Here is a 23732-nt window from a genome sequence, read left to right as displayed (position 1 = left end):
AAGGGTTGGGATTAAGCTGTCTTCTGTCAGAGACTAGCTCTTACTGTTTATATCCATGACACTGATGATTACACCATAGCTCTGAGGCAGCTGCAGGGACAAGCAGGCCTGATAGGTTAGTAGCCCATTGTGTATAGTGGTTCCCTGATGCTCTTTCTGTAGGTGGTAGAAAGAAGCAGCCCCTGTGAGGAGCCCAGAATTGGCTCAATGCCTCACAGTTGTTTGTGGCCACATTCCCCAACCCAAAGCCATACAAAGGGGACTTCAATAATTATGGATGCTTCTGCTTTAATCTGCTTCATAGAGATACATCAGATACAAAAAACATAGTCAGAAGTAGCTGCAAGCTTTCCAGCAGAGGCATAGCTCCTGTAAGGCATCCAGGCTACTTCCAGGTCCTCTTTCTTCCCACCCAGATGAAAGTGAGACCATAGTACTAGGGCTTCGGGCTGGCACTGAAGTCCTACTGAAGCTGTAGCTGTTGTCCTCTTTGACGCTCCAGCTTACTTGGTTTAGTGAGTAGAAGGGCTTCAAGCTCGCAGCTCTGCAGGAGTATCTGGCTGCCGGGATGGGTGGCTTACTTTGAATGCCTCTAATTCCAGAAGAGCTTTGTTTATTCTGGTTATTGTGGGATATGGGCCCATGTCCACTTTGAATCTGCAAAAGGAAAAGAGTTTCTGAGATACTACGAGTTGGACAGCCAGTGCAGCAATCAGCAGAAGGTCACAGCAGTGTGCTGTGCCTGCCCAGTATGGGAGAGTCTCACAGGCTGGGGTACATTTGCATTAACAGAAAAATTTCATCCTTGTAGGTTTAAAAACAAATGCTGGAGGGAAGGTTAGTTAGTTCTTCCATCTTCACTAGGCTTTTACATAGTGTGCAGCACAGGGTAAAAAGGCACTATGCTTTTCCTGGGAATCATGCAGCCACTACTTGCATAGGTTTAAGGCTTTCAACAAATATAGTCAGATTAATCTTTTCCCTGTGTGCAGTAGGGCAAACAGGGAGAAAGGGCATGGAGTGCAGGCAACCTTAGCTTTTCTAAGGACATAGATCAGGTTTCCTCCAGGGGCCTCTGAAAAGAGAGCACAGCTCCTTATTTACAAGAGCTTCCAAAAGAGACAGTATTTATGACACATGAAAACTAATGCAGAGAATCCCTAACTGGATAGGGAAGGCAGGAGGGATGCTTTCCTAACAGGCACAAGGAGCAGCAGAAGGTAAGCTCTGACAGCCCAGCACTGGGAGTAGGTGCCCTTGAAGAGTGCCTCAAGCTTAGCCTTAATTACCTTTCAGCATTGAAAACTTGAGGCACCAAGCACAGATCAGCCATGGAAACCTGCAAACGTAGCAGAGAAAAGGAGTCAGAGTAACTCAGAGACTGTCCTGTCACACTTTGCTGTGGTGGCAGACTTTGAGAGCAGGATAGAAATTATTTATCAGCCAGTACAGAGGAGTTATCATGAGAATCTTTAATCCAGCATTAATAATATGACAGTGGTACAAGGAAAGGAACTTCATAGCAGTCACTAGTAGAAGAAGCCATCAGCCTTTAGGGAGCCTTATATTTACCAGCTGATCAAGACAACCTCAAGGACACAGTGCTTCTATGGCAACTACCTCTGAGCAAACAAGTCTGCTGGCAAGCTGCAGAGGGAGGCGATGGAGGGAGGGGGGAGTTTGCGTGGCTGGGAAAAGATGAGTAAATTTTGCTTGTTTGCATTGTAAGAGTATCAAGCAGCTCCTGCCAATGTCAAGACCTGATACATGATAGGGCCTTTGCACACAGGCTCAGGGACTCGCAATCTGAAAAGACGACTCAAGGACAGCTAGCTGCCTATCTGCACAGAAGCAGCTGCCCCCACCCCACACCCAGATCACCCAGCTCAGGGTGCCTTTCAGAGCACACATTATTCTCCAGTATAGGATCTCGTAACTAGCCTTTTCCCAAGGGCTCCAGCTCCATAAGGCTCCTACTAGACAATCCTCTGCATCACAGGATATTGCAGGAGCCTTCCTTTTTTCTGAGGCTTTTATAGGAACAATCCAATTGCCTGCCAAACAGGACTACTAAATGGACGAGGCCTCAGTGGACTCCAGCTTGGTAAGGGTCATAACAGCTTGTATGTGAGCTCTCTGTCCATGTTAAAACTGGACAAACAGAGCAGAAAAGTACAGTACAACTTGGTTAAAGGTTAAACCTTTAAACCCTGTCTGGGGTTAAACCATGACAGTTCCAGAGAGCAGAGCTAAGAACTGAACCTGTGTTTCTTGAGCCAAGCTTTGCCCCTGTGACAGGACACTTTGAACTCCCAAATCTCTTAAAAATTAAATATATATAATCTGTTTCCACATCCTCTAGTACTAGCCAGATCCTAGATACAGCTGCAGAATCTGGCCATCAGCAGATTATAGACAGGGACAAGTAAACATCTCTGTAATTAACTGCAAGTCAGTAATGGCCTAAGCAAGATCCACGGAACAGTGTTTCTTCCAGCAAAGGCACTGCACGTAACTCCAGGCATGGGATGGGGTTGTGCTCTGTCTCCACAACTAATTTCCTTTCCTATTTTATGGAATATACTGGCATTTTCAGTTCTCTAATGGTACACAACACTCTCTCAGATACTTACTTCATCCCCCACACAGTAGCGCCCAGCAGTGTGGTGCAGAAGCTGTTCCAGTGCTGTCAAGAGAGGTGGTACACTGGTGTGAGGCATTGGAAACTCATTTGAAAGGGATACCAAGGACCTTTTAGACTGGGAATTATGAACAAGAACATTTTGACACTGAGCTGGGTATGAAAAGGAGCATTTGGGGACAGAACCTAGAAGGAAGAGAAATCTTACAACAGCATAGTTATGGGAGTCTTTAGGGTTCTTCAGCTTTTTGGGACCCAGGGTGATTTCAGCTGCTTCAGGCAATGCACCTGAAATACTAAGAGGGCAATGCAGAGATATGTGAACGGGGAGGGAAAAAATGCAAAAGTTCAGTCAGTTTGCTTCTGTCCAGAAGTGAAGATGGGCCTGCCATTCCAGCACATGGGAGAAAGTGTTTTGAGGAAACAAAAAGCACCGTATTTCTCCCAGGGAGGTAAAGAAATACTCTGCTACTTGCTAGAGTCTCTGGGAGTTTGCCATCAGGTATCTTTCATCTGATTACAAAAGCATATAGATGGATAGAACTTTAAAGCAAAAGGGACTAGTTTGGGAGCAGCTGGGTGGAAAGGAGAAGTGCTGTCAGCCCTCATGCTTCAGGGTGAATCAACTGCTGCAGTGTACAGGATGGCCCCAGGTTTCCCCTCCTCCATGTGCAGCAATGGAAGCTCCCTGCAGACAGCATCTTTCCTCCCAGACCCTGGAGATCTAGCAGTCCTGGACAAGGGACTCCGGGCAGGAAGAGCACTGTCTCTGCCAGCAGGGCAGGACCCCAGTACACCAGCCTAGGGAGATCTGTTTTTCTGTTTGAAGAGGAAAGTAGGACCCCAGCAGTGCAGCATTTTGAAGGGTCTCTTGAAGTGCTGATCGTTTTATATGTGAGACGCACCTTGAAAGCCAGATGCAATGCAGTTCTGAGCCCATTCCATTTTTTTCTCCCCCATTTGTTTCAGGATGCTCAGGTTCTGCAAAGGCAAGCGATCTCCAGGTTAGATTAACAGCTGCGGGCTGGATCCTGCCCACTGCCTCATCCAGTGGAGAAGAGGGGAGATGAGGAGTTGCCAAGCCTGAAGCCCCAGCCTGAGGTCAGCCTGCTGGGTCAGCCCAGAGCTCACCCTCACCAAATCATGCGCCCTGCAGTCTCTCTCGAGACTGTCCTTCTGTAACAGAGCTGTCAGGGTATCCCTTTGCCTCTGCCCTTTGGGTTGCTCAATGGTCTTCTTCCTAAAACATCCTAGACCTAGCAGTGAAACCATATGGGTTCAGCTGTTTCTGGAAAGAACCTGGGGTGCTATAGGATTTTCTTTGTAGGAAATACTGTATTGTTGCCATTGGCAAATCAAGCAGAGGCTAAGCAGAGATTTCATCTGCTAACACACAATCTTAAGGTCTGCCACTCTACTGGCTGGCAACAATTTAAAGAGACTGAGCTTTTCAGAGATACAGACTCCTGGAAACCCATCCTGGTTTTCTCATTTGCATGGATATGACAAGGCAATACCTGGAGTGGCTGAATGCCAGAGACAATGTGATCTGCGATCATTCTGACTTGGGCTCTCTTCTTCAGATCTTGGGGCAGGAGCCTGGGGTTAGGACGGGTGTCTTCTAGGTAATGAATTATAGCTAGCTGTAATGAACAAAGAGGTCAGGGGAGGTTATTGGAGAACCAAGGAAAAGTTCACATCCTAAGTGTCTGAGAAAGGGGGGCTGATCCAAGAGAATACAGCTGTTTTTGAATTAAGTTTGTTACCAATCCAAGCAACAGAATATCTCCTTCGATGTCTGCTTGGGATCTTGTTGTCATTTAGCCCAGCTGTAATTTCAGGCAAACCCTGGCACAGCCATCTAAGTCAGACTATAAACTGCTCAGTGAAAGCTGAGTTGAGCTTAAATCTTTGACAGCAGTTTCCCAGCAAAGGCTATGTGCTATTTCTGCCCCCAAGTGGGATTGTTTATCACAAATGCCATCTCTTTTCCAATGCACAGATGAGAGCTCTGGGGGAAAAGATGGGGCAAAGCCATCCCCTCCAGACTGAGCAGCAGGCTGGAGTGAATGGTTAACAGGGATGGGACTGGTAACTCACCGACTGAGAAAGGGTGATGCCATCAATTTTCAAGGCTGGGACTTGCTGCATTGGATTCACTGCCTTGAATTCAGCAGAAAACTGTGGAAACAAACCTGAGAGTACTGCAACAAGGAATTCTTCTTCCTTGTTTTCTTCCCCTAGAACCCAGTTACTAAACCTGGCTTTTCCCTCTACCTCAGTACTAGTATTTGCAGTAAGCTATGCTTACTATTAGTCTCCAGCAAGCTATGCAGTAAGCTATGTACTATTAGTCTCCAGCAAGCTCTCGCTGGGGCTCAGGGATTGCTACATCTGAGGCCAGACTGCCTTACCTCTTGACAAACCATCAATACAAAGCCCAGGATGGGTGGTGCTGCAGGAGTGTCACTGTTATTGTTCTAGCTCTCCAACTCTGTCTTAGCCCATATTGGCACATCTAGCTGGTGGTACTACTGAGTGCACAACTCCCTGCTATAGTGCCCTTGAATAAATTCTCAGTGAAGATCTCTTCTGGCATCCCACCCCTTCGTTTTGCAAGTCCTTTGCAGCCCCTTGTTATATCATTTAGCATCTTTTGGACACACACACTTTCTGGTGCTAACTGAATGAGGTCAAGTCTGTGTTTAAATTGCAGTGCAGCTTCTCTGAAGTCTATGTGCCAGATATGTTCAGTTATATCATTCTAAGCAGGAGCAAAAGATCTTCAGCCTTATGAAATCCAGTCATATGTTTGAGGAAACAACCTTTAGTCTCCTGCAGTCATCTTCTCCCTCTGTCTTGCATGCCAGGGAATACTGGCTGAAAGCAACTATTAACTACAGAGAAGCAGTGAGGAATTCAGTGACTTTGCCTGTGAATTTTCTAGTGCTAATCCCGGTTCTCCTAATGAACCCCAAGTTCAGTACCCCTGGAGAGAGCAATGGAGCTGTATCCTTACCTGCTGCCCCCCATCCTTCAGGAGGTTCACTGGCACCAGATCATAGGAAATCCCTTTCAGAGCCAGTGCTAGGGAGAGCAGAGTGTACAGCTTGAGACAAGCACACTGAGACCAGTTTCATTGGTAACGGGCTCAGGGAAATGTTACCATCTCCATTTAAAAAAAGAATGGGTTTAAAACCAAAAAAGACCCTATCCCTCAAGAAAGGTGGCCTGAGTCCACTGAGAAGACAGTGCTCTGGCAAATGAAGGATCAAAGCACTAAAGATCAGTCCTGGCAAAAACACTGCATTTTTCAAAATCAGCTTTGCCACTCTTTACAGCACAGACTCTCCTAATTTGGCTTATAGAGGGCAGGGGGCCCTGTGCTCACCTGCAAAACCTTGCTTAAGACTGTCTCAGTACAAGTAGGGACCATTCCCAGCCCTGCTTACCTCTCAAGACCTGGGCAGACCAGAGTCTGAACCAGTATCTGTGTAAAAACAGAGTGTAGGGCCCCTCTACATAATGTCCAAGAAACAGCTGTCTGCATCATGTTGGCTTTACAAAAGGAGTAATCCCCTCTAACTAGCTGCAGGCTGAGTGAAGCCCTCCTGTCTGTTCCTCTCCCTTCCCCCTGTTCCAGATAAGCTATGGTACTCCCCTCCCTCCCACTGGGGAAATGCCTCACTGTTGCAGGTTCCTGTTTGCCTATCTCTCTCTTAATAAGTGACTAATTGGTTAGTGAAGAGGAGGATACTGCAATAACACCAAGACAATAAAAGAGAGATCAACACTGGATCTTACCGATTCTCACTCTCCAAGAGCAGGAACTTCGGAAATAGCTATAGAGTATTGGCTGAGAAGAGAAAGAGAGATAAAGTGGGTATGTGGCAGGAACACCAGAGTATTTTAAGGAGAACAATACATGAACAGAAGGCATTTCAGGAACTGTAAGACAGGGAAGAGCAAAGTTTGGGGGAGAGAGGGGTCCTTTCTGAAAGTACCTGGACATACTGGTAGTATCACTGTCTTTCATGCTGGCCCTCTGAATATTTAGTTGCACCTGGTGTTTTCAGCAATGCATAAGTGACCTTAAAATTATCCCTTACAAAGCTTCCCTCTTTGTCTCTATCACGTGTTGCTAACTTCTATCCCATTTTAGATTTTTGAATCAAATTCCCCACTGATTGTGCCAAACACCTGCACTGAGTATTTGCGTGGCATGAAATAGCTTTTCCAGCCATGCAGGGCAGGGTCAGGTCTCTTTCCAAACAAAAAATGCTTCTGCTGTTTGAGATGAAGGCCAAGACAGCAGACAATTCATCTCCACTTGAACCCTAGCACTAAGGCAGCTTTCCTGGACACTTCCACCCTCAAGCTCTCACCTTTTCTGATGCCATGGTCAGTATGTCCAATCTACTCCAGGAAATAAAAACAACCTCTTTGCTTTCCCTTTTAACTCAGGTGGGATGGGGGAAGGCTTCTCTCCTAAAGCCAATGAGAAGAGGACTATGCCCCCAAATCTGTGCCCAGCACACAAAAAACAGCCAGTCAGATTCAATGCTGAGCGACTGCAGGCAGCTGCGTCAGCAGTCCTGTGTGTTGTGCTGCAGCCCCAGTCCTGATATTAGAACCATTAACCAGCTTTGAGGTTGGAAGCACATTTAGGAACCATCCTTATTTCCCTAGCTTTTTGTCCATAAATAAATAATATATCTAGAGAGCCTGTCAGGCTCTCAGCAGTTGCCAATGAAGAAATATAGCCCTAGGGAACAAAACAAGGAAACCGAAGCCACATGCAGAATTTCTGTTTCACTAGGGAACGACTGCCAGCTTGCTGAACAGAGGCTGCCTTTGCAGGGAGGTCCCTTAGGGTGCTCCTGTAGCCCTCCTCCCATCAACACCATCTGGTACAGAGGGTTTTCTACATTGCAGGCCTGGGAGAGGCTGCTACTCTACTCCTGAGCCAACTTTGAGCAAAATACAAAGCACACTTTTTTGTGTTACAGTCTTTTCTTTCCACACAGGAAATTGGTACTCATGCATGTCTCCAAATAAACCTGTAATCATGTCTCTCCTTCCTTCCATAGATCCCATGGCATGCCAAGGATCTCTCTGTGTCTCCACCCTCCCAAAATGCATAGAAATTATACCAGAGACTAACAGCAAGGCAGAAGGTGGCAGGGATTTGCTCACTGACACACAATCCGTCAACAGAAAACCAGAGAGACTCTAAGGATTTCTGTGCTCCAGTCCTCTTTGTAAGCTTGATGCTTCTCTTACAGTTTAGATTGGTTCAAATAACTTTAAGTGAGGTATTCATTTGTTTAAATTACCCTAATCAAAGTTTACTGGAGTAATGGCTTATAAGCAAGCAGGGAAGCGATGGCAGTATTGGCAAAACTTTTGTGGACAAAGTATTTACTGATTTTCTTAAATTCTCTGCTTCTGGAATCAGGGCATCAGAAATCTCAGCTATGCTTTTTTTCAAGTGTCTAGCTCACTGGGTTGCAGGGAAAGAAACAGAAACTATGGCTTCAAAAGGGAAACGCACGGCATTCATGACATACTATTTGTACTAGTCTTTCCTGGGGACCTTGCTGATGATTTTTTGGCTCAGAAATTCATGTCCTTCACCACATCTGTTTTGGACTCTGGCCTCTCAGCTGGCAGAGACATTACTCCTGATCCTCTTTATAACTCTTTGTTTTTGCAGCCTGAGCTATCATTTGTAATAAATTGTGCTAACTAATTGCTTCACTCTATAATAATTTCAAGGACCCAGGGGATTTCACCAAAAAGAACATAGAAAACAACCCATCCCTCAGCTGGGAACTGTGTCTCCAGAGGCTGGGGCCTGCAGTGATCACTTTTCATGCTGTTTTGGTCCCAGTAGCAAGGCAGATCACAGGCAAAACAATCAGTTAAGACTAGAGACAGCAGGAGTGTTTGCCCTCAGTAGACAGGTCCCAGAATGACATTCTATCTGGTCTTCCTCAGAGGAAGAGCTAAGCACAGGCCAGGGAAGTAGCAAGGAAGAACTGCCTCCATTTACAACCCCACGGGGTGCAATCCCCATAGCTGCAGGTTAGACCCGTTGGAGCTGGGAGGACAGCAGGACAACATTTGCTTAAGGCCTACTGAGATTTCTGGTTTGGTTCTGATTTCATTTCCAGCATCAATGGTGCAGTGAGGAAATTTTGGGCTTAAATCCCAATTTAGTGTAAAAAATGGGGGAAATGCTGTTTAGGAAGATGGAAGAGACACCCCAAACTTTGTGCACGGAGCTCTCAGGTTTCCCAGCCAGTCCACTTCAGTATGGTCTCCTGTGGATATTGCCTCTTTCCAGGCTATATTCGGGATGTCCTTGGAAAGGCAAAGTCTTTCACCTGTTTCTTGAGACCCATCACTCCAAGCAGCCTGCACACAGACTGAGGCCGGGCTCATGTGGGACACAAGAGAAAACTGCTCCTTGGAGGCTCACAGAGGGGAAACCTCAGTGTCTGAAAGGCACTGCTTGTATGCTGTTGGCTTAAAATGTAAAAGTATAAGCAGGAGGCACAGGTTTGCTCCTAAACTCTCAGTATCTCTGCAGTAGGCGTTGGTGTTAACAGCTCACGTGGATAAACTATCTTAAGTAAACACCACTGCTTTGAAGGGCATTAGTTTTACTTAGGATGGGGGCAAATTCCTTGCTCTCCACTGAGACAGAGATGTGGGTGCAGGCCAGGGCAGCAAAATCTATTTCAGAGCCGCTGTGCACGGGGGTGCGATCCTCCCGGTAACCGCCCTCTCCCAGGGCACCAGAAGCTGGCTCAGGCCGCCATCCCCGGCAGCTGCTGAAGCGGGCGGCGAGACAAAACCGAGCGAGGTCTGCGCCGGCTGAGGGCGGAAAGCCGCCTCCCCGAGCCCGCTCCTTCCGCCTCTGGCGCCACTATCGCCCTCCCGCTCCCCTCCCGCCCCGGCCCGGCCCGGCCCGGCGGGGACACGCCACAGGGAGGGCGTGGAGCCAGCACCGCGTACCTTGGCCGCGGCAGAGCTCATCCCGCGCCGCGACCCTCCGCGGGGCCGCAGTATCAGCCTCAGGTCGCCCCTCTCCTCAGGGCTCAGCGGCAGCCAGGACTGCCGCTGCCCCGGCGGGACTACATCTCCCCGCGTGCCCCGCGCCCCGCCCCGGCGGGACTACATCTCCCAGTGTGCCCCACGCCCCATCCCGGACTCTGTCTCCCAGGATGCACCGCGCCCGGCCTGGTGCTGCGCGCGGCGGAGCCCCGCGGATGCCGGCGGCGGGGGGCGGCCAGGCCGGGGCGGGCCCGCGGGGCGGCTCGCAGCGGCAGCGAGAGTCTCGCCGGCTGCTGGGGGGCCCGGTGCCCCCCGCCGCCCCTCCCGCGGCGGCTCGCCCGGCGGCTCGCCCGGCGGCGCTGGCTCTCGTCACCCTTCTCAGCTTCGCCTCCCGCTTCTACCGCCTGCCGGAGCCGCCACATGTCTGGTACGGGCCGGGGCGGGGCCTGTGCCCCTCCAGTGGGGCATCGCCTCAGGGGGCAGCGGCGGGCAGGGCCCAAGCCCTTGGTGGTGGGTGGGAGGCGCCCCGGAAACAGCGCCCGGCCCCGCGCGGGAGTGCGCCCGAATCCCCCGCCCCTGCGTTGCCCGGCTAGGAACGGATCTGTGTTTATTCCAGGCAGGTGGTGGGCTGGGATCCCGGTGGTGAGGGCCGCAAGGAAGCACCGTGATCTCTGGCCAGCCCGGCCTCGGCCCTTGACCGCTCCCTTCGCGGATCCCGGGACGTGTTGCAGAGAGGGGACCGGGTCTCGGGGAGGCGGTTCTGAGGATCTGTGGTTTGCAGGCTGACTTTTTAAAATCTCAACTTGGAATCAGAAGGGCAGGCTAGAGGTTTTGGAGTGCTAATATCAAACTCTTTAACAAGGACCCTGCCTAGAATGGCTGAAGTACTCTCCATGATTCTCCAGTGAATTTAATGCATTGTCTTATATCGAACATATGGCACTAACCCTCTTTATAATGAAAAGCATGAGTAAAAAGACCTCTCTGGATTTTTTTACAGTCTTCATCATTATAGCAGGTTGGTGGTGGTTGTTTTTTTTTTTCCCCAGTTGGGATGAAACTCATTTTGGGAAGATGGGAAGTTACTACATTAATCGGACCTTCTTCTTTGATGTCCACCCCCCTTTGGGGAAGGTAAATTGCTCTTCTGTTATATGTTTTAGAAGCCACAAGAGTGGTCCAACAAAATTCTTCCCCTTCTGGCTGAAGGATGTGATGAATACCAATACCTTTTCTAACTGTTGTTGGCATCATGGTAATTTGCATTCTGTATCCAGAGCCTAAACTCACATCTTTTCTTCTTTACGAAAGTACTTTGAATATGGGAAAACAGAACAGTGTTGCATGTTGGGTATTTGAAAGGCTTGAAATTAAAAAGTGAAGGTGGCACTTACGTGGTTTGGACGGGGATATGTAATAGAACCCTACGGTTCAAAGAAACCAAACAGTTCCTGATAGCTTGTGTGCAAATGAGATGCTGACTGCAAAGGATCCTGAAAGTCTTGACTTGCTATTTTGTAATTGAATAACTTGTTCTAGCAACAGTGTGCAGTGTTGATGAAGGTGCACTCCTGCTTCAGAAAAGTTTCTTCCTTTCAGGCTGAGTCTCATTAAACTATAGGAATAGGGAGCTATGGGAGAGGCTACAGAGACAGAATTCTCTCTGCTAAATCTCACACCTGGTATTTCTCTTGAGCTTGCAGTTGTCTTATAGTCAGCAGCCAGTCTTTTTGATCCCTTCTAATTTTGCCTTTAGACAAAGGGCAATATGTATGCACGTGAATTCTGTACATAAACACATTGGATGATGTGTATGAAACTGTACATAAGCGCACTGGATAATATGTATGAATTAAGTAGTTATGCTCTGGATCAGACTTGGGTTCTATAAAAATCTTACCTGCTGCTGGCTTGGATACTCCTTCCTCCTGTATGATTTCCCTGACCAGTTTTTTCACCTTTCCTCTTCAGATGCTGATTGGACTTGCTGGCTACCTTAGTGGATATGATGGTACATTTCCTTTCCAAAAGCCAGGGGACAGATATGAGCAGCACAACTACATGGGAATGAGAGGGGTAAGGCTCTACAGGCTAGTATCAAGCTGGTTAGCTCTCCTGTGCTTTTCAGTACAGATTGTTATGTCATAAGGGCAGCTCTCCTGGATCAGAGGTCTGTTTAGCCTTGTGCCTTGTCTTTAAGCTCCTTAGAAAAGTGTTAGTCATTGTATTATGAATATAATGAATAATAGTCTTAATGTCTGGCTGTGAGAGACCAGGTAAGAAAGTAAGGTGATTACTGAGGCCAACTCTTGCTGCTAATTAGTGGGACTACACTCCTGAGTGGGACAGATATCTTGCCTGTTCTGCAAAGGGAATATTGCTGAGCTTGGGCTTCTGCTCACTCCATTGTGCCTGGCTGCTCTGCTGCAGAGCCAAGGATGTCAAAAAGCCAGGATCATCCACTGCCACCTGCAGTTTGCCACCACCAGTGACACAGCTGAGTAAGCTGATGGAGCAGGGGGTGAGGGAAATTACTATTCAGAGTGGTATTCTATCAGAAAGCTTGGCTGTACTGCTATCTAGGAAGACCAAGAGCCATAAAACTCACAGCAGAAGCACGAGCCAAAAGAAGAAACAGTGGCCAATTACTAGTACCTAGAAAGAAGAATAAAAACTGGGAAGGCATATTTTCTTGGTTTAGTTTCCGGGTCTCCAGCAATTCATAGTTCTAGATTTCCCTAAGCCAAAGGTGGGAAAAGTGCTAGAACCAGACATTGAAGAGAACAAATTTTACTGTGGTGCTGCTTGCTTTTTGCTTTGATTTCTGTTCTTCCTCATCCAACTACCCTTCGTCTCATTTGTATAGGGCAGGTGATACTGGTCTGCTAAAGGTGTAAGGTACAGGTGTATTTTGTTCTTAGATTTCATATTCTAATATCTTGTTAAAATATGTTGAGTATGGTGGACATGTAGTGCACCTACTTGACATCTTTTTACGAATATCTGATGTAGTTTAGCAAGAGAATGACTGGTTACTGACACTTCTGCAGAACAGAGTAAGCAGCTGTCCTTCTCTGAACAGTATCTTTGGTCATTTGGCTTTTGTGTGATGTTCTTAATGAGTCAGTTCAGCTACTGCAACACCTCCTGTTGTTGGTAGGTGTAGAAGATGAAGGAAGGGAAAGGGTGTGGGCGCACATTCACCTTGGGGAGGGTTATAACTTCTCCCATGATCTTCTTTTTCTGCAGTTCTGTGCGTTCCTTGGCTCCTGCCTGGTTCCCTTTGCCTACCTCACAGTGTTGGAACTGTCAAAGTCACTGCCAGCAGCCTTACTCACAGCTTTCATCCTTATTTTTGGTAGGTGTTCCTGCTACAGCAAAATTGAGCAGGTTAATTCTTCGGAGAGTTTTGGATTATCGCATGTTACTTAGCCAGGGGATATTGAGGTTAATGAGAGAGGTTCCCAAAAGCAAAGTAATTCTGCTTTATATAAAGCTTTTTAATTCGTGGTCCCTTGGAGAATTTTAGTCTTGTTTAGTTCATAGGTACTTTTGTTATCTGCATAACCACATTGGACTACATTTCACCCCAATTTTATGAATTTTTAGAAGTTGGATGGTCAGGAATGATTTTTTCCCACTAATGAAATATTGGTATCTCCCATATGAATTATAGAGTTATTTAACAGCCTACTACATTACTGTGGAAGAGTTCACAGTAAGAAATGAATAAAGTTCCTTGTTGAATTGAGCCAAGTGGAGAAATTAACATTGCAAACAGAGTTACCCAAATTGGGGTTTTGTGAGGTCACACAGATGTTGGGGCATGGAGACTTATACCCAAGTCATATTAGTTTTTTATAGGTAACATGTGAAAGATGACTTCTCCTGTGGCATGCTCTGGCACCGTGCTGGTGCCTTAGGAGGTAGATCATTGCTGTCTGTAATGCTCGCCATCTGAATATGTTAGCAGCACTTCTCAAATGGTGTTTCGCAGATACTGTTGTGCTGTCTGTTTTTTGTGACGGTTTTTTCCATTTGTTAGTCAAGTAGAATAGAAATATTCTGATCTGTTTCTGTTTCTAAAATTTCCCTTGTTCCCCTCGTCTTGACTACACTGAGGAAACTAGCTTCCTGCAATCGTAGATTCACTTTGAAACCACAAGCCTTTTTGACGTTGTTGTGTGTCTCTTTGCAGATACGGGCTGTATTACTTTGTCGCAGTATATTCTGCTGGATCCCATTCTGATGTTCTTCCTCATGGGAGCTGTTCTGAGTATGGTGAAATCTAACAGCTCTGCAGATAGGTAAGATAAAGATAATTTTATTAAACTATAGGTAGTCAACTTTCACACAGATAAAGTACTAGAACATGTCTGCCATGTGGTAGTCTGGGTGAATGGCTGAGATGAGATTGTTTCAGGAAATTTGGAGGTGAAAATGGCTCATGGTAGGGGAGAGAAATTTTTGTATGAGGGTTTGTGAAACTAGGGAGAAAGTGTCGTGGCTGGGGTAAACCAAGAGAGAGACTTAGATAGAGAAATTGGTACCAAAAGTTTGAGGGTACCGAATTGAGCCAGGATGTTCTGAATAAAGTAGTCAAGTTGCTGAGGATATTTGCTATAGATCCAGCCAGAGGACGATGGTGATTTATAGGTATTTGGATTTGTCAAAAGGCTTCTTTGTGGCTGAGCTGTACAGAGGAGTTTCCCCACAGTGCATCCAGAATTCAAAACCACAAAAGCTTAGAATACTGTGTTATATATGAGCAATTTTTGTTTCATGAAATGTTCAGGGACTAATCATATCAGTCTTAGTGTGACTGCAGCATACGTGGCTAAAATGCAGCCTGCAGTATCATGCAGGGCCATCCAAGGCCATCCTCATTTACAACACGTACCCCAGGGAGTGCAGGCACAAAGTTACAGGGCTGTGTTTGATCATCTCGGTGTGCCTTGACCTGAACTTATTTCTCACGTCTTAGAGCTAATCCTGTTTTCAAACTGGTTGATTTTATGCAAATTAAAAGCCAGCTCCAGCTATTGTGTTGCTTAGCAGGTCATGGGGATTTTGTCTAGTCAAAATATAAGTGTCAGGGCATTAGGAGTCAGTAGGAAAAGGAGTTTTAATTCTGCTGTCATTTCTCATTTTTTCTCTGTGATTCAATTTTAGTTTAGTTTGTAATTTGTTTGATTTTTGCTGCAGCTTTTGTTTGTGCTTTGGGTAGATGTTTTCCACTATGGCCTTTCTGCTTTAGGAAAAGTGACCGCTCTTTTTCTCCCCCATGTCCTTAGCTTTCTGAGAGAAGTAAGTTTTCATGTTATGGAACAAAAGTCCTGTTTCTATTTTCAGACCTTCCATGTGTCAGACTTGCTTCACACTAGTATTTTAGCTTATACCTGGTGTCTATGTTCCCTTCCTTAAAGGGGAGATCTAGGGCTGCTCAGGCTGTTGGGCCCTTCAGAAGCCAGTATTCTTGCATCATTCTAAAATTAATGAGAAACTTGCCTTTCTATTCCTCATGGGCACCTGAGAAGATGGAATGTAATTTTGTGGGATAACTGATTTGCTGTTCACTTTCCTGATTGTAGATGCCCATTCATGTAGCCATCGTTTATTTACTGACCTGCTCTATCTGTCCTGCAGGCCATTTTCTGCCTCCTGGTGGTTCTGGCTGAGTCTGACTGGCGTGAACCTTGCGGGAGCAATAGGGGTAAAGTTTGTTGGCCTTTTTGTAGTCCTCTTGGTTGGCCTGAACACTATCTATGACTTATGGGACTTGCTGGGGAACCTCAGCCTGTCAGTGGTGAGTGTCCAAAACTCTTCTTTACATTAAGGGTTTCTTTGGTTTGTTTGCTTTGTAATTCTCCTGGTCTTTGACAACCATGTAACCAGCCAACAGTAATACTCTGCAGCAAACGGGCATCTGAGGTGAATGATGATAATTAAAGATGAAGGTTATAACGGAAGAAATATTGCCATACCTTTGAAAAAACCCAAACACACACGTTAGCAGGATATAATGTCGTAAGAGCACATCAGAAAGGTTGCTTTTTCCTGACAGAAACTATTACCTTTCCAGATAGATTAATTTTATTTCAGTCTAGGCTAAAAATGCTCATTGGGAATGGCTGTACAATGGCTCAAAGCAAGAAGTTGTCCAACACTGTTACGTGACCTTCTGAGGAGTACATGCTACCTGGCAAACAGACGTGTCTTGCAGCACCTAGTTTGCATAAGCAGTGCAAGCTCATGCTCTGCTTCATGAGAGTACAGGGGCATAGGCCACGTAGCAGCAGCATGCTATAGTCCATGATGAGTCACAGGAATGCCCTGCAACTTGCAGTCTCCATAGCCAGTCCTGGGGATCAAGGCAGCCATAGCCTGCTTGATTTCACACACATTTAGTTCTTCTAAGCTCTAAGAAATTTGCTAGTGTGTTTGAATGCCCTGTTCTAATATATTGCATTTTATATTTGGGGACTCTGAAATCTGCTATTTGCAGAAATACCTTGACGTACCATTTGCTGTCTTGCAACCAGCATGAAAACAAATTCTTCAAGCACATCTTTTAAAAGACGTTCAGTTCTCTTGTCTCAGCCTCTTCTGAAGCTTGAAAATTCTGTTTCTTTCTCTTACTGTTTTTGTCCTGTTTCTCTCAAACAGTGAGGGGTTTGGGAGACTTTTTCTATTCCTGCTGTGTGATTTGTTTTCTCTGATTAATGTGAATCAATACGGGCTGCGAAGATGCAGTGTTCCAGCTCCAGAGAAGCACTTCTTGAGCAAAGTCAGTTAATTGCATTTGAAATGGAACAAATCCATCATGTCTAAGCTTTCTGCCAGCAGACGGCTGCACAGTGATTTCATTTGTGCTGCTGGCAGCAAAGACAGCAAGCCCCTGAGTGTTAGAATATGTAAAGAAATTTACTCCAGAAGGTAGATGCTTTCTGAATAACTATTTGGCAACCTTGGTGCTTGAGGAAAAAAAGAAAAAAAAAAAGTGAAGATTAAACCCCTGAAAGCCTGAATAACTTATCTCTGCATTTGTTAGGAAACTACTCGTGATTATGTACATGCAGTGTTTTTGGGACTAGTTTGATTTCTAGAATTCTCATCTCAGTCCACTGTTCTCGTTTGCTCAATGCTGTCCTTCATATGCATTTTCTTTTTTGACTTTGCAGTGCAGTCTGTAGTTAAAGAAAACCTTTTCACACAGACTGAAGCATATTGTGGTCATTTTGAGCAGGGAACTGGAGATTAGTTCATGTGCCTCTCCACTGCATAAATTTGGTTATGTACCATCAATCAGCATTCTTCCAAGTCCCTAGTAGTTATTAAGTGTTCTGCTGAAGTACTTGAGCTGAGCAACTGTTTCCTTTGTTGACTTCAGTAAGTTCTTAGTTTTGTAATGTGTTCAGCTCTTTTTTCGTTACTTCTGAAATCTTTGCATCTGGTATTAAGGGATGGAGAATGATTAGCTTAATGATTGTGTGATAGGTACCATGTAAAAAAAAAAAAATACGGAGGATAGCAAGTACCTCTGCCTTCAACCGCTTTGAAGTTAGATGTGGACATTTAGCAATTTTTGCTATTTAAGTGTTTTCTTCTCCTACAGCTATTTATTACCCACCCTGTATTTTACATTATTTATTCTACTATCAGCAGGGTCAGTAGGATGTGAATATGTAATTGTTCCTTGGGCATCTGTGTACAAACCACCTTTCCAAGTGGTTTAGATAAAATACTCTTGCTTTCATGTTGGGGCAGCTGAAACACTCACAGGTTTTGCTGCTGACTTTTTTGTAACTTCTGGCTCTGCAACAGCAGAAATTGCAGTGTTTGAGTGTGCTTGTTAAGTGAATTGGTTTCTGTGAATGAAGCATATCTAGGCTCCCAAGAAGTTCTGGTTACATTCACATTTGCACTTGTTGAGAGAACAAGTTTTCATTTTCCCTTTTGCTTAGCTTTGACAGTTACTGTGGCTCTGGAAGCCATTTCCTTGCTGTGATTTTGTATCAAGATGTGTACCACTCTGCTAAACAAGTTAAGGTCCTTGTTTTCAGCGGGAGCTGCCCAACATCCTTTGCCAAAGTTAGGGATGCTCAGCACTTTGGTGTGGTGTGGTGCCTGTTTTTGTCTTCCCAAGACCCTGAAATTTCAAGGTACCACAGCTCCAGCTTTTGGAGTTGAACAGCAAGGTCTGCCTAAGCTTTTACCTTCTTCTAGGCGTTCTTGAGATAATTCTGCAGCCTGCTGAGCTTGCTTGCATGGCAAGCTCCAGCTATAGGACCGCTGCTCGGAGTCCTGTGAAATAAGGAGTGGAGTTGTTCCTGCAGCTGCACTGTTTGATCCAGGTTGTGTTTTTTACAGGTCATGTTTGGGAAGCATTTACTGGCTCGTGTACTCTGCCTCATCCTGCTCCCACTTGCCCTCTACACGGCTATGTTTGCTGTTCATTTTACAGTATTAAATAAAAGGTATTTCACAATGTTTTCTCCAGAAGAAAAATCACTTGTCTTTACTTTGAATTAAAGGCTATTGATTATGGATTTCTCCACTTTCAGTGTCAGAAGCACAGCCAGAGCTGTGTCTTTGTTTAATTCCCTTTCTAGACTCCTGCATTGTTCTTACAGAAAGGCTCTGTCCAAGCTGGCAGTGAAACTGAATTTGAGCTTGAGACTTTCTGAAATGCCAAGCAAGTATCCTAACCAAACTCTGTCTCCTATTTTTCCTCCTCTCTTTCCTGGACCTGAAAATGTCTCAACTCCGTTCTTTTTCTTTTTGTAATTAAAAAAAAAAAAAAAAAGGCATTGCATTCCTGAAAAATGCTTTGGCTATGATTAAAAAATTAAGTCTGAGTGTTCCCAAAGGGAGGATTCTTCTCTGAATGCCTGCAACCAAGGGATGCTTTTTATGTGGAAAGAGCACAACAGCTAGTAAAATGGCTAAGTAATGTTTTTCCATATGCCAGCATTAAGAGATGAGGTGAATATGCATTTCATCATAAAAAAAGAATATAAAATTAAATCTGTTATTTTTCAGTTTAAGTCAACTGGTATTACCACTATCCTCTTAGCGGAAATGAGACTTAAGGAGCCACAGAGAGAGGCTTTGTTATATCCGACGTGACAGTGGATCAGTTTATTTGCCATAAGAACACCTCCAAAGATAGTTGGTGGTGCTTTGTGCAGTTCCAGTGTGTGCATTTTTGTGACCTCAAGTCCTTGCAACTCTGAGCAATTTCCTGCAAGACTGCCTCTATCTGCTGTGGTTCACAACATTAGAGGTGTGTGCAGCTAAAGGAACTGCAGTCATTCTTCTCCTGATGCCATGTCTGGCTTTATCGTTTTCCTTCTGTAAAAACAATTTGGTAATGTGTGACAGAGCTTTGTATGCCTGTTTTGCCAGACTTTGAATTATCACATTCTTTGCTCTCTTTTGTAGTGGTCCTGGGGATGGTTTCTTCAGTTCAGCATTTCAGTCCCAGCTGATCGGGAATAATCTTCATAATGTCTCCATTCCAGAGCGTGAGTGTCCAAAAGAATAAATCACTCTGAGTGTTGTCAATGTACGTGGGGGTTTAAATAAAAACAGTGTCTCCTGTGACTCAGTGCAGGACAGTGCAGATTATGCCTTCATGGTCAGATCCATGCTATTCCTCTGCACAGTTTTATGCATCAACAGAAAAGAAAAAGGCTGAAAGTAACAAAATAACACTGTGTTTAGTGCATGGTCACTAGCTGTTTCATCGTATTCCTTCTAGAGGAAAAGATGCCATTTTGAGGGATTTGACAGTTTTGTGTGCATGCATCTCGGTTTTTTTTGGACTTTATGGTGCTTGAGACAACAAAAAGACATTTGTCCTGTTCACCTTGGGCTTGTAAGTGTTCAGATGTGGGATTTGTTTCCAAAATATGTGTAAATGAAAACTATCAACTCCTTTGTGACACAGTGTGCCCCTGGTTCAGCTGTGTTGTATTCAGCATGCATATGATTTTAGGGGAAAGATGGCTCTGTGGTTGTTCCCTAATCCTCAGGTTGGCTAGGTTCTACTGAGCCTTTAATATGGCTTAGCTTTCTGATTACTTCAGGTTTTCTCTGGCTGTCTGCTGCTCCAGAGCTGCTACTGACAGAGCATCAGGTGTCCGTTCTCCAAGACTGTGTTCTCTCACTTGCATTGGGAGGCTATGAAGGAAGGTGTCTTAAGCCAGGGTGTCATCTCAGCTATCTGATAGCTGAACTTGCTTCTCTTGCCTCTTGCATTGCTGCTGTAGGGGTCGGGCAATGGAGTGCTTCAGAGTGGTCACATGCTTTTCAAACTTGATTGTGTTTTAATTTATATGGAAAGCCATCTCAAACCTCTCACTATTGAAAATACATACAAAAGAACTAGCACTTTGTTTATGTTAAAACTAGATGGGAGAATTTTAAGTATTTCAGCCAAATGTTATGTAATGGTTTTACTGAATCTGGTTGGGGATGGAAGATAAGCTTGCAGCGAGCTGTGTGGAGTAATGTGTCAAACAGGAAATGAGCTTTCATTAAAACAAAGCAGGAGAATGCGTGCCTAATCAGAGCACTGCAGACTAGCTGAGGGAGATATTTATAGGAGAGCTGCCTTATGCCTTTTTTCCTCCTTCCTTCCCATGTAGACTTGGCGTATGGGTCTGTGGTCACAATGAAGAACCTTCGGATGGCAGGGGGATACCTTCATTCCCACTGGCACCTCTACCCGGAGGGCATTGGGGCTCGCCAGCAGCAGGTTAGTGTGCTGCGGTAGTACTGCCTCGGACTACAACCATTGACTTGCTCCCGTTGCACTTAACGTTAGGGGCAGTTGTGACAAGAGCTATGTACTTATTCAACGTCTGTTACCCTCTCAGTGCCACAGCTGTGCACTTGCCTTCGAAGGCTGAGTAAGAAGGATGCTTGAAGAGAACCTACCACATCGTACCAGAGAGGTGACTTACAGTAACAGGGTTTCATTGTAGCAAGACCACCCTCCATAGATGGAGGCCAAGAGGATGTAAAAATAACCTTCCATAATGAAAGTGCTGTTGTTACCTCAAGGAAGGCTGTAAAACTTATGTTTAAAACAAATATATTGTTTTATCCTGTAGGTTTCATTGCTGCATTTTAAAAGCAACAGAATAGGACTGCTATGTATTGTTTTCACTCCTGGTTTCTGTCACCTTACGTGAATTATTCTGCTTTTGTGCCTTGCTTTCCTCATCTGTCACCAAAGAATTTGTAAGGCTTTGCTCATTAAATTAGATATCTGTACATTTGTAAGCTAGCCGTAATGAGACTATCTGAACTCTCTAAGGGCTTCTGATGAAATGATTAAATAATAAATCAAAGTAAAAATCAGAAATCATGTAATTCACTAATTAAGTAGTACAAAAATTAAGCTAATTTCTTTTTTTTGTCCATCATTATCAGGCTCCACAAATCTTTGCAGCTTCTGCAGCTTTCCCAAAATGTATTTTGCAGTTTGCATGTTAGTGTCTAAAAATTGTTCTGAGCTCCTTGAAAGAAAGTTGCCAGAGAAAAACAAGTGTTTGTTTTTTAACTCCCTTCAGTCTCTGTGGTGAGGAAGAAGTTTTCAGAAATGAAAACTTTGTCTCAATCTTCTTTTCCCATTGTTCTTCCCAACCAAGAATTCTAATACTATCATGTGACATTGATGTTTATTACTGTAGATGGAGATGTCATACCAAAACTGACTCAAGGATAGGCAAAATTCAAGTGCAGAGCATGCTTTATGATACTAAAAGTAGGGAAGGGGGATTTGGAGAGGACCTTGATGGGAGTTTCCTTGAGGGTAAGTGGGAAAGGATGGAGATTCTCCCCCTGTGCTCCCTGCTCTGAGGGTAGGGAGCTGTGGAGAGGGGAAGGGAATTTAGAACTTGGAGGAAATTTAGGGAGGAAAAGATGGAGGCAGTGATTTCTGCCTCCTCCTTTCCTTCCTCTCCCTCCTCTCCTGATACAACCTCAAGGTAGAAGGTTTCACCTCCAGCTCTCCCTTTTTCCCCACCCTCAAACACTCCCGTATGTTCTGCCTCCCACCCACCTGCTGGGCCATATGCTCCCACCTGAGTGGAAGGCACAGGTCTGAGACTGGGCTAGGGTCCCACAGAACAGGGCTTGCTGCTGCTGGAAGAGGAGAGTGAACAAAGTGGGCACAGTTCCTCATGGTGCTTAGGAAAGTTGCCCTTGGGAGCAGCACCCTGGGGCCAGATGGTCTCCCCTGCTCATGGTAGCAGTAGGAGCATTTACTCTGTGTGAGGCTGAGTAGGCCAGTAAGGATTAGCTGGGTAGCATGTGCGGCTTTAACAGTTGATCCCTGAATCCTTTCCTTGCCTGGATCTTCTGGCACAAGTATTATGTTGTCACAGGCAGCCTTTTGTCATAAGTAATGCCTGTCTCTGATGCCAGTCTGTAAAGCCAGTGCTGTTTCCATCTTCTGGTTCTGGTACTGATCTGCGGTTATTCAGAAAGTTCAGGTTTTGATATCCTGTTGTTGTAGAAAGAGCCTCTGAAATAGGGTGAGAGGTCAAGCTCTATGGTTGGAGGCTGTTACTCATGGTACATGCAAACTGCCAGTGTAGTGCTCCTGAGTATATGGGCTGTATACTGGATAAAAGGTGTGATCTGGGTTAAGGAGTGGCCAGTAACTGACTTTCTAGGGACCACCATCATAAAAGTCATCCCAGGGTTTCTTTGTTATTGATGCATTCATTTGGGGCTTTGATTTGCTGGCAAATGTGTGTCTGCTATCACCAGCTTTTTTCTTGTTTGGTAAAGTAATTTATCCTGTGTGTTCAGGTCACTGCCTACTTACATAAAGACTTGAATAACCTGTGGATTATAAAGAAACATGATTTGGATACAGGTAACAAATACTACTAAAGTGCCTTTTATAACTGCTGCTTCAGTTTTTCACGTAAATATTCTGAGTTCCCTCCAGGGCAAAGTACCCTTCATGGATATGAGGGGGAGAGGAAGAAGAACAAGGGGAATCAGGCTCTATCTTAATTCTGTTTGTGTCTACTGTGTTTTTGGTTTTTTCCCGGATTGTGCAACTGAAGTAAATAAGCTTTTCTCAGCTGAAGGTTGCATTGACAACTTTTCAGCTAGGTAGGGCTGCAAATAACAGAGAGGAGATTAATCTGAACTCAGTTAATTCTTTGTGGAATCTGTTATTGTGGCTATGGGTCCTGGACAAGTTGGGTCCTGGTACATTCTGATACATTGTGTTCAGCTGATTTGCATGGATGCTTGTTTGGGACAAGATAAGAGTACTGAACCTGAAGATCTATGGTTTGTACCTACATCTGTTGTTTTAGAATATCATATAGTGTAGCTGAGGCATGTTTGGTCTGGCAGGGTTTCCTTTCTTCACCTGCAGCATGTGTATATAAAAATTATCAAGAACTGTCTAAACAAAAAATGCGAATAACCTAGATATAACAAAATTATATCAGTGTTGCAAGAGTAGTTTTATAGTTCATGAAATATAGATAGATAGATAGATTTATTTTTGTGTTCAGTTAGCCTGACCACTCATCCTCTTTATTTAAGGGCAGTATGTGCTGCATGGGGCCGTGTTCTTTGGAGTAGCCCTCAGGGTGGGTCTTTAAAGAGCAGTGGTTTACACCATGCTTAGAGTCAACACAAATTAGTTTGCTTTGTATTGTCTGCTTGAGGCATGAGCATTCCCAAATTTCTGAGACCCTGGTATGTTTGTCAGTGCACTGATATGATTAGTTTCCCTTCTTTCAACAGATCTGTCAGACCCCTCAAGCCCTGTGGAGTTTGTGAGGCACGGAGATATTATTCGTCTGCAACATAAAGAGTAAGGATGTTTTCTGGCATTCAAAGAGATTGCGTGATTGAATAGAATTGGTGGGAGATTTGTCCTGCTGGAGACTACATGGTTAGGCCAGCACAAGCTGGCTGTGTGACAGAGGTATCTGCATTTCTAGTATGGGGTTTGTTGGGTTTTATTTCCACAGTTTGTTTGGAA

General features: G+C 44.9%; 2 protein-coding genes across 11 annotated transcripts in view; one reads left to right on the top strand and one right to left on the bottom strand.

The window, feature by feature from the left end:
- Nucleotides 1-271: 271 nt before the first annotated feature.
- GSTZ1 (glutathione S-transferase zeta 1) lies at nt 272-9818 on the bottom strand. 3 transcript variants are annotated; one of them, XM_074824820.1, is made up of 9 exons: nt 9665-9818; nt 6446-6497; nt 5661-5728; nt 4742-4822; nt 4159-4284; nt 3547-3622; nt 2634-2686; nt 1290-1339; nt 272-657 (listed from the first exon to the last, which is right to left on the bottom strand). In XM_074824820.1, exons 1-9 carry the CDS (start codon nt 9683-9685, stop codon nt 531-533), a joined length of 654 nt encoding a protein of 217 aa, XP_074680921.1. In that variant the 5' UTR covers nt 9686-9818; the 3' UTR covers nt 272-530. The 3 variants fall into 3 exon arrangements, with proteins under 3 accessions (XP_074680921.1, XP_074680922.1, XP_074680923.1); XM_074824821.1 differs by lacking the exon at nt 9665-9818 and adding an exon at nt 7027-7103; XM_074824822.1 differs by lacking the exon at nt 5661-5728 and having other exon boundaries at nt 9665-9792.
- A 40-nt stretch (nt 9819-9858) lies between these two features.
- POMT2 (protein O-mannosyltransferase 2) overlaps nt 9859-23732 on the top strand; it is a 29335-nt gene continuing 15461 nt past the window's right edge. For 6 of the 8 annotated variants that reach the window (XR_012623315.1, XR_012623313.1, XR_012623314.1 and 3 more), the window contains exons 1-11: nt 9859-10130; nt 10753-10837; nt 11675-11779; nt 12953-13061; nt 13902-14010; nt 15350-15509; nt 18074-18180; nt 19148-19230; nt 20356-20465; nt 22532-22598; nt 23492-23561. Coding sequence is in view for 2 of the 8 variants with exons in the window: in XM_074824818.1 (XP_074680919.1) it covers nt 9874-10130; nt 10753-10837; nt 11675-11779; nt 12953-13061; nt 13902-14010; nt 15350-15509; nt 18074-18180; nt 19148-19230; nt 20356-20465; nt 22532-22598; nt 23492-23561 (1262 nt within the window). In the remaining 6 variants the exon portion in view is untranslated. The other 2 variants (XR_012623316.1, XM_074824819.1) reach the window with 2 other exon arrangements.

This window comes from Strix aluco, chromosome 4 (genome assembly GCF_031877795.1).
Source record: "Strix aluco isolate bStrAlu1 chromosome 4, bStrAlu1.hap1, whole genome shotgun sequence".
Classification (NCBI taxonomy): Eukaryota; Metazoa; Chordata; class Aves; order Strigiformes; family Strigidae; genus Strix; species Strix aluco.
This window is presented reverse-complemented; position numbering and strand designations above follow the sequence as displayed.

Excerpts from the sequence above, each read along its gene's own strand:
- GSTZ1 (XM_074824820.1), bottom strand. The coding sequence starts at position 9,685 with ATGAGCTCTGCCGCGGCCAAG. Across the intron at positions 6,498-9,664 it reads TGAGCTCTGCCGCGGCCAAG|CCAATACTCTATAGCTATTT; the intron begins GTACGCGGTGCT and ends TTCTCTTCTCAG. Across the intron at positions 5,729-6,445 it reads CTCTTGGAGAGTGAGAATCG|CACTGGCTCTGAAAGGGATT; the intron begins GTAAGATCCAGT and ends TGCTCTCCCTAG.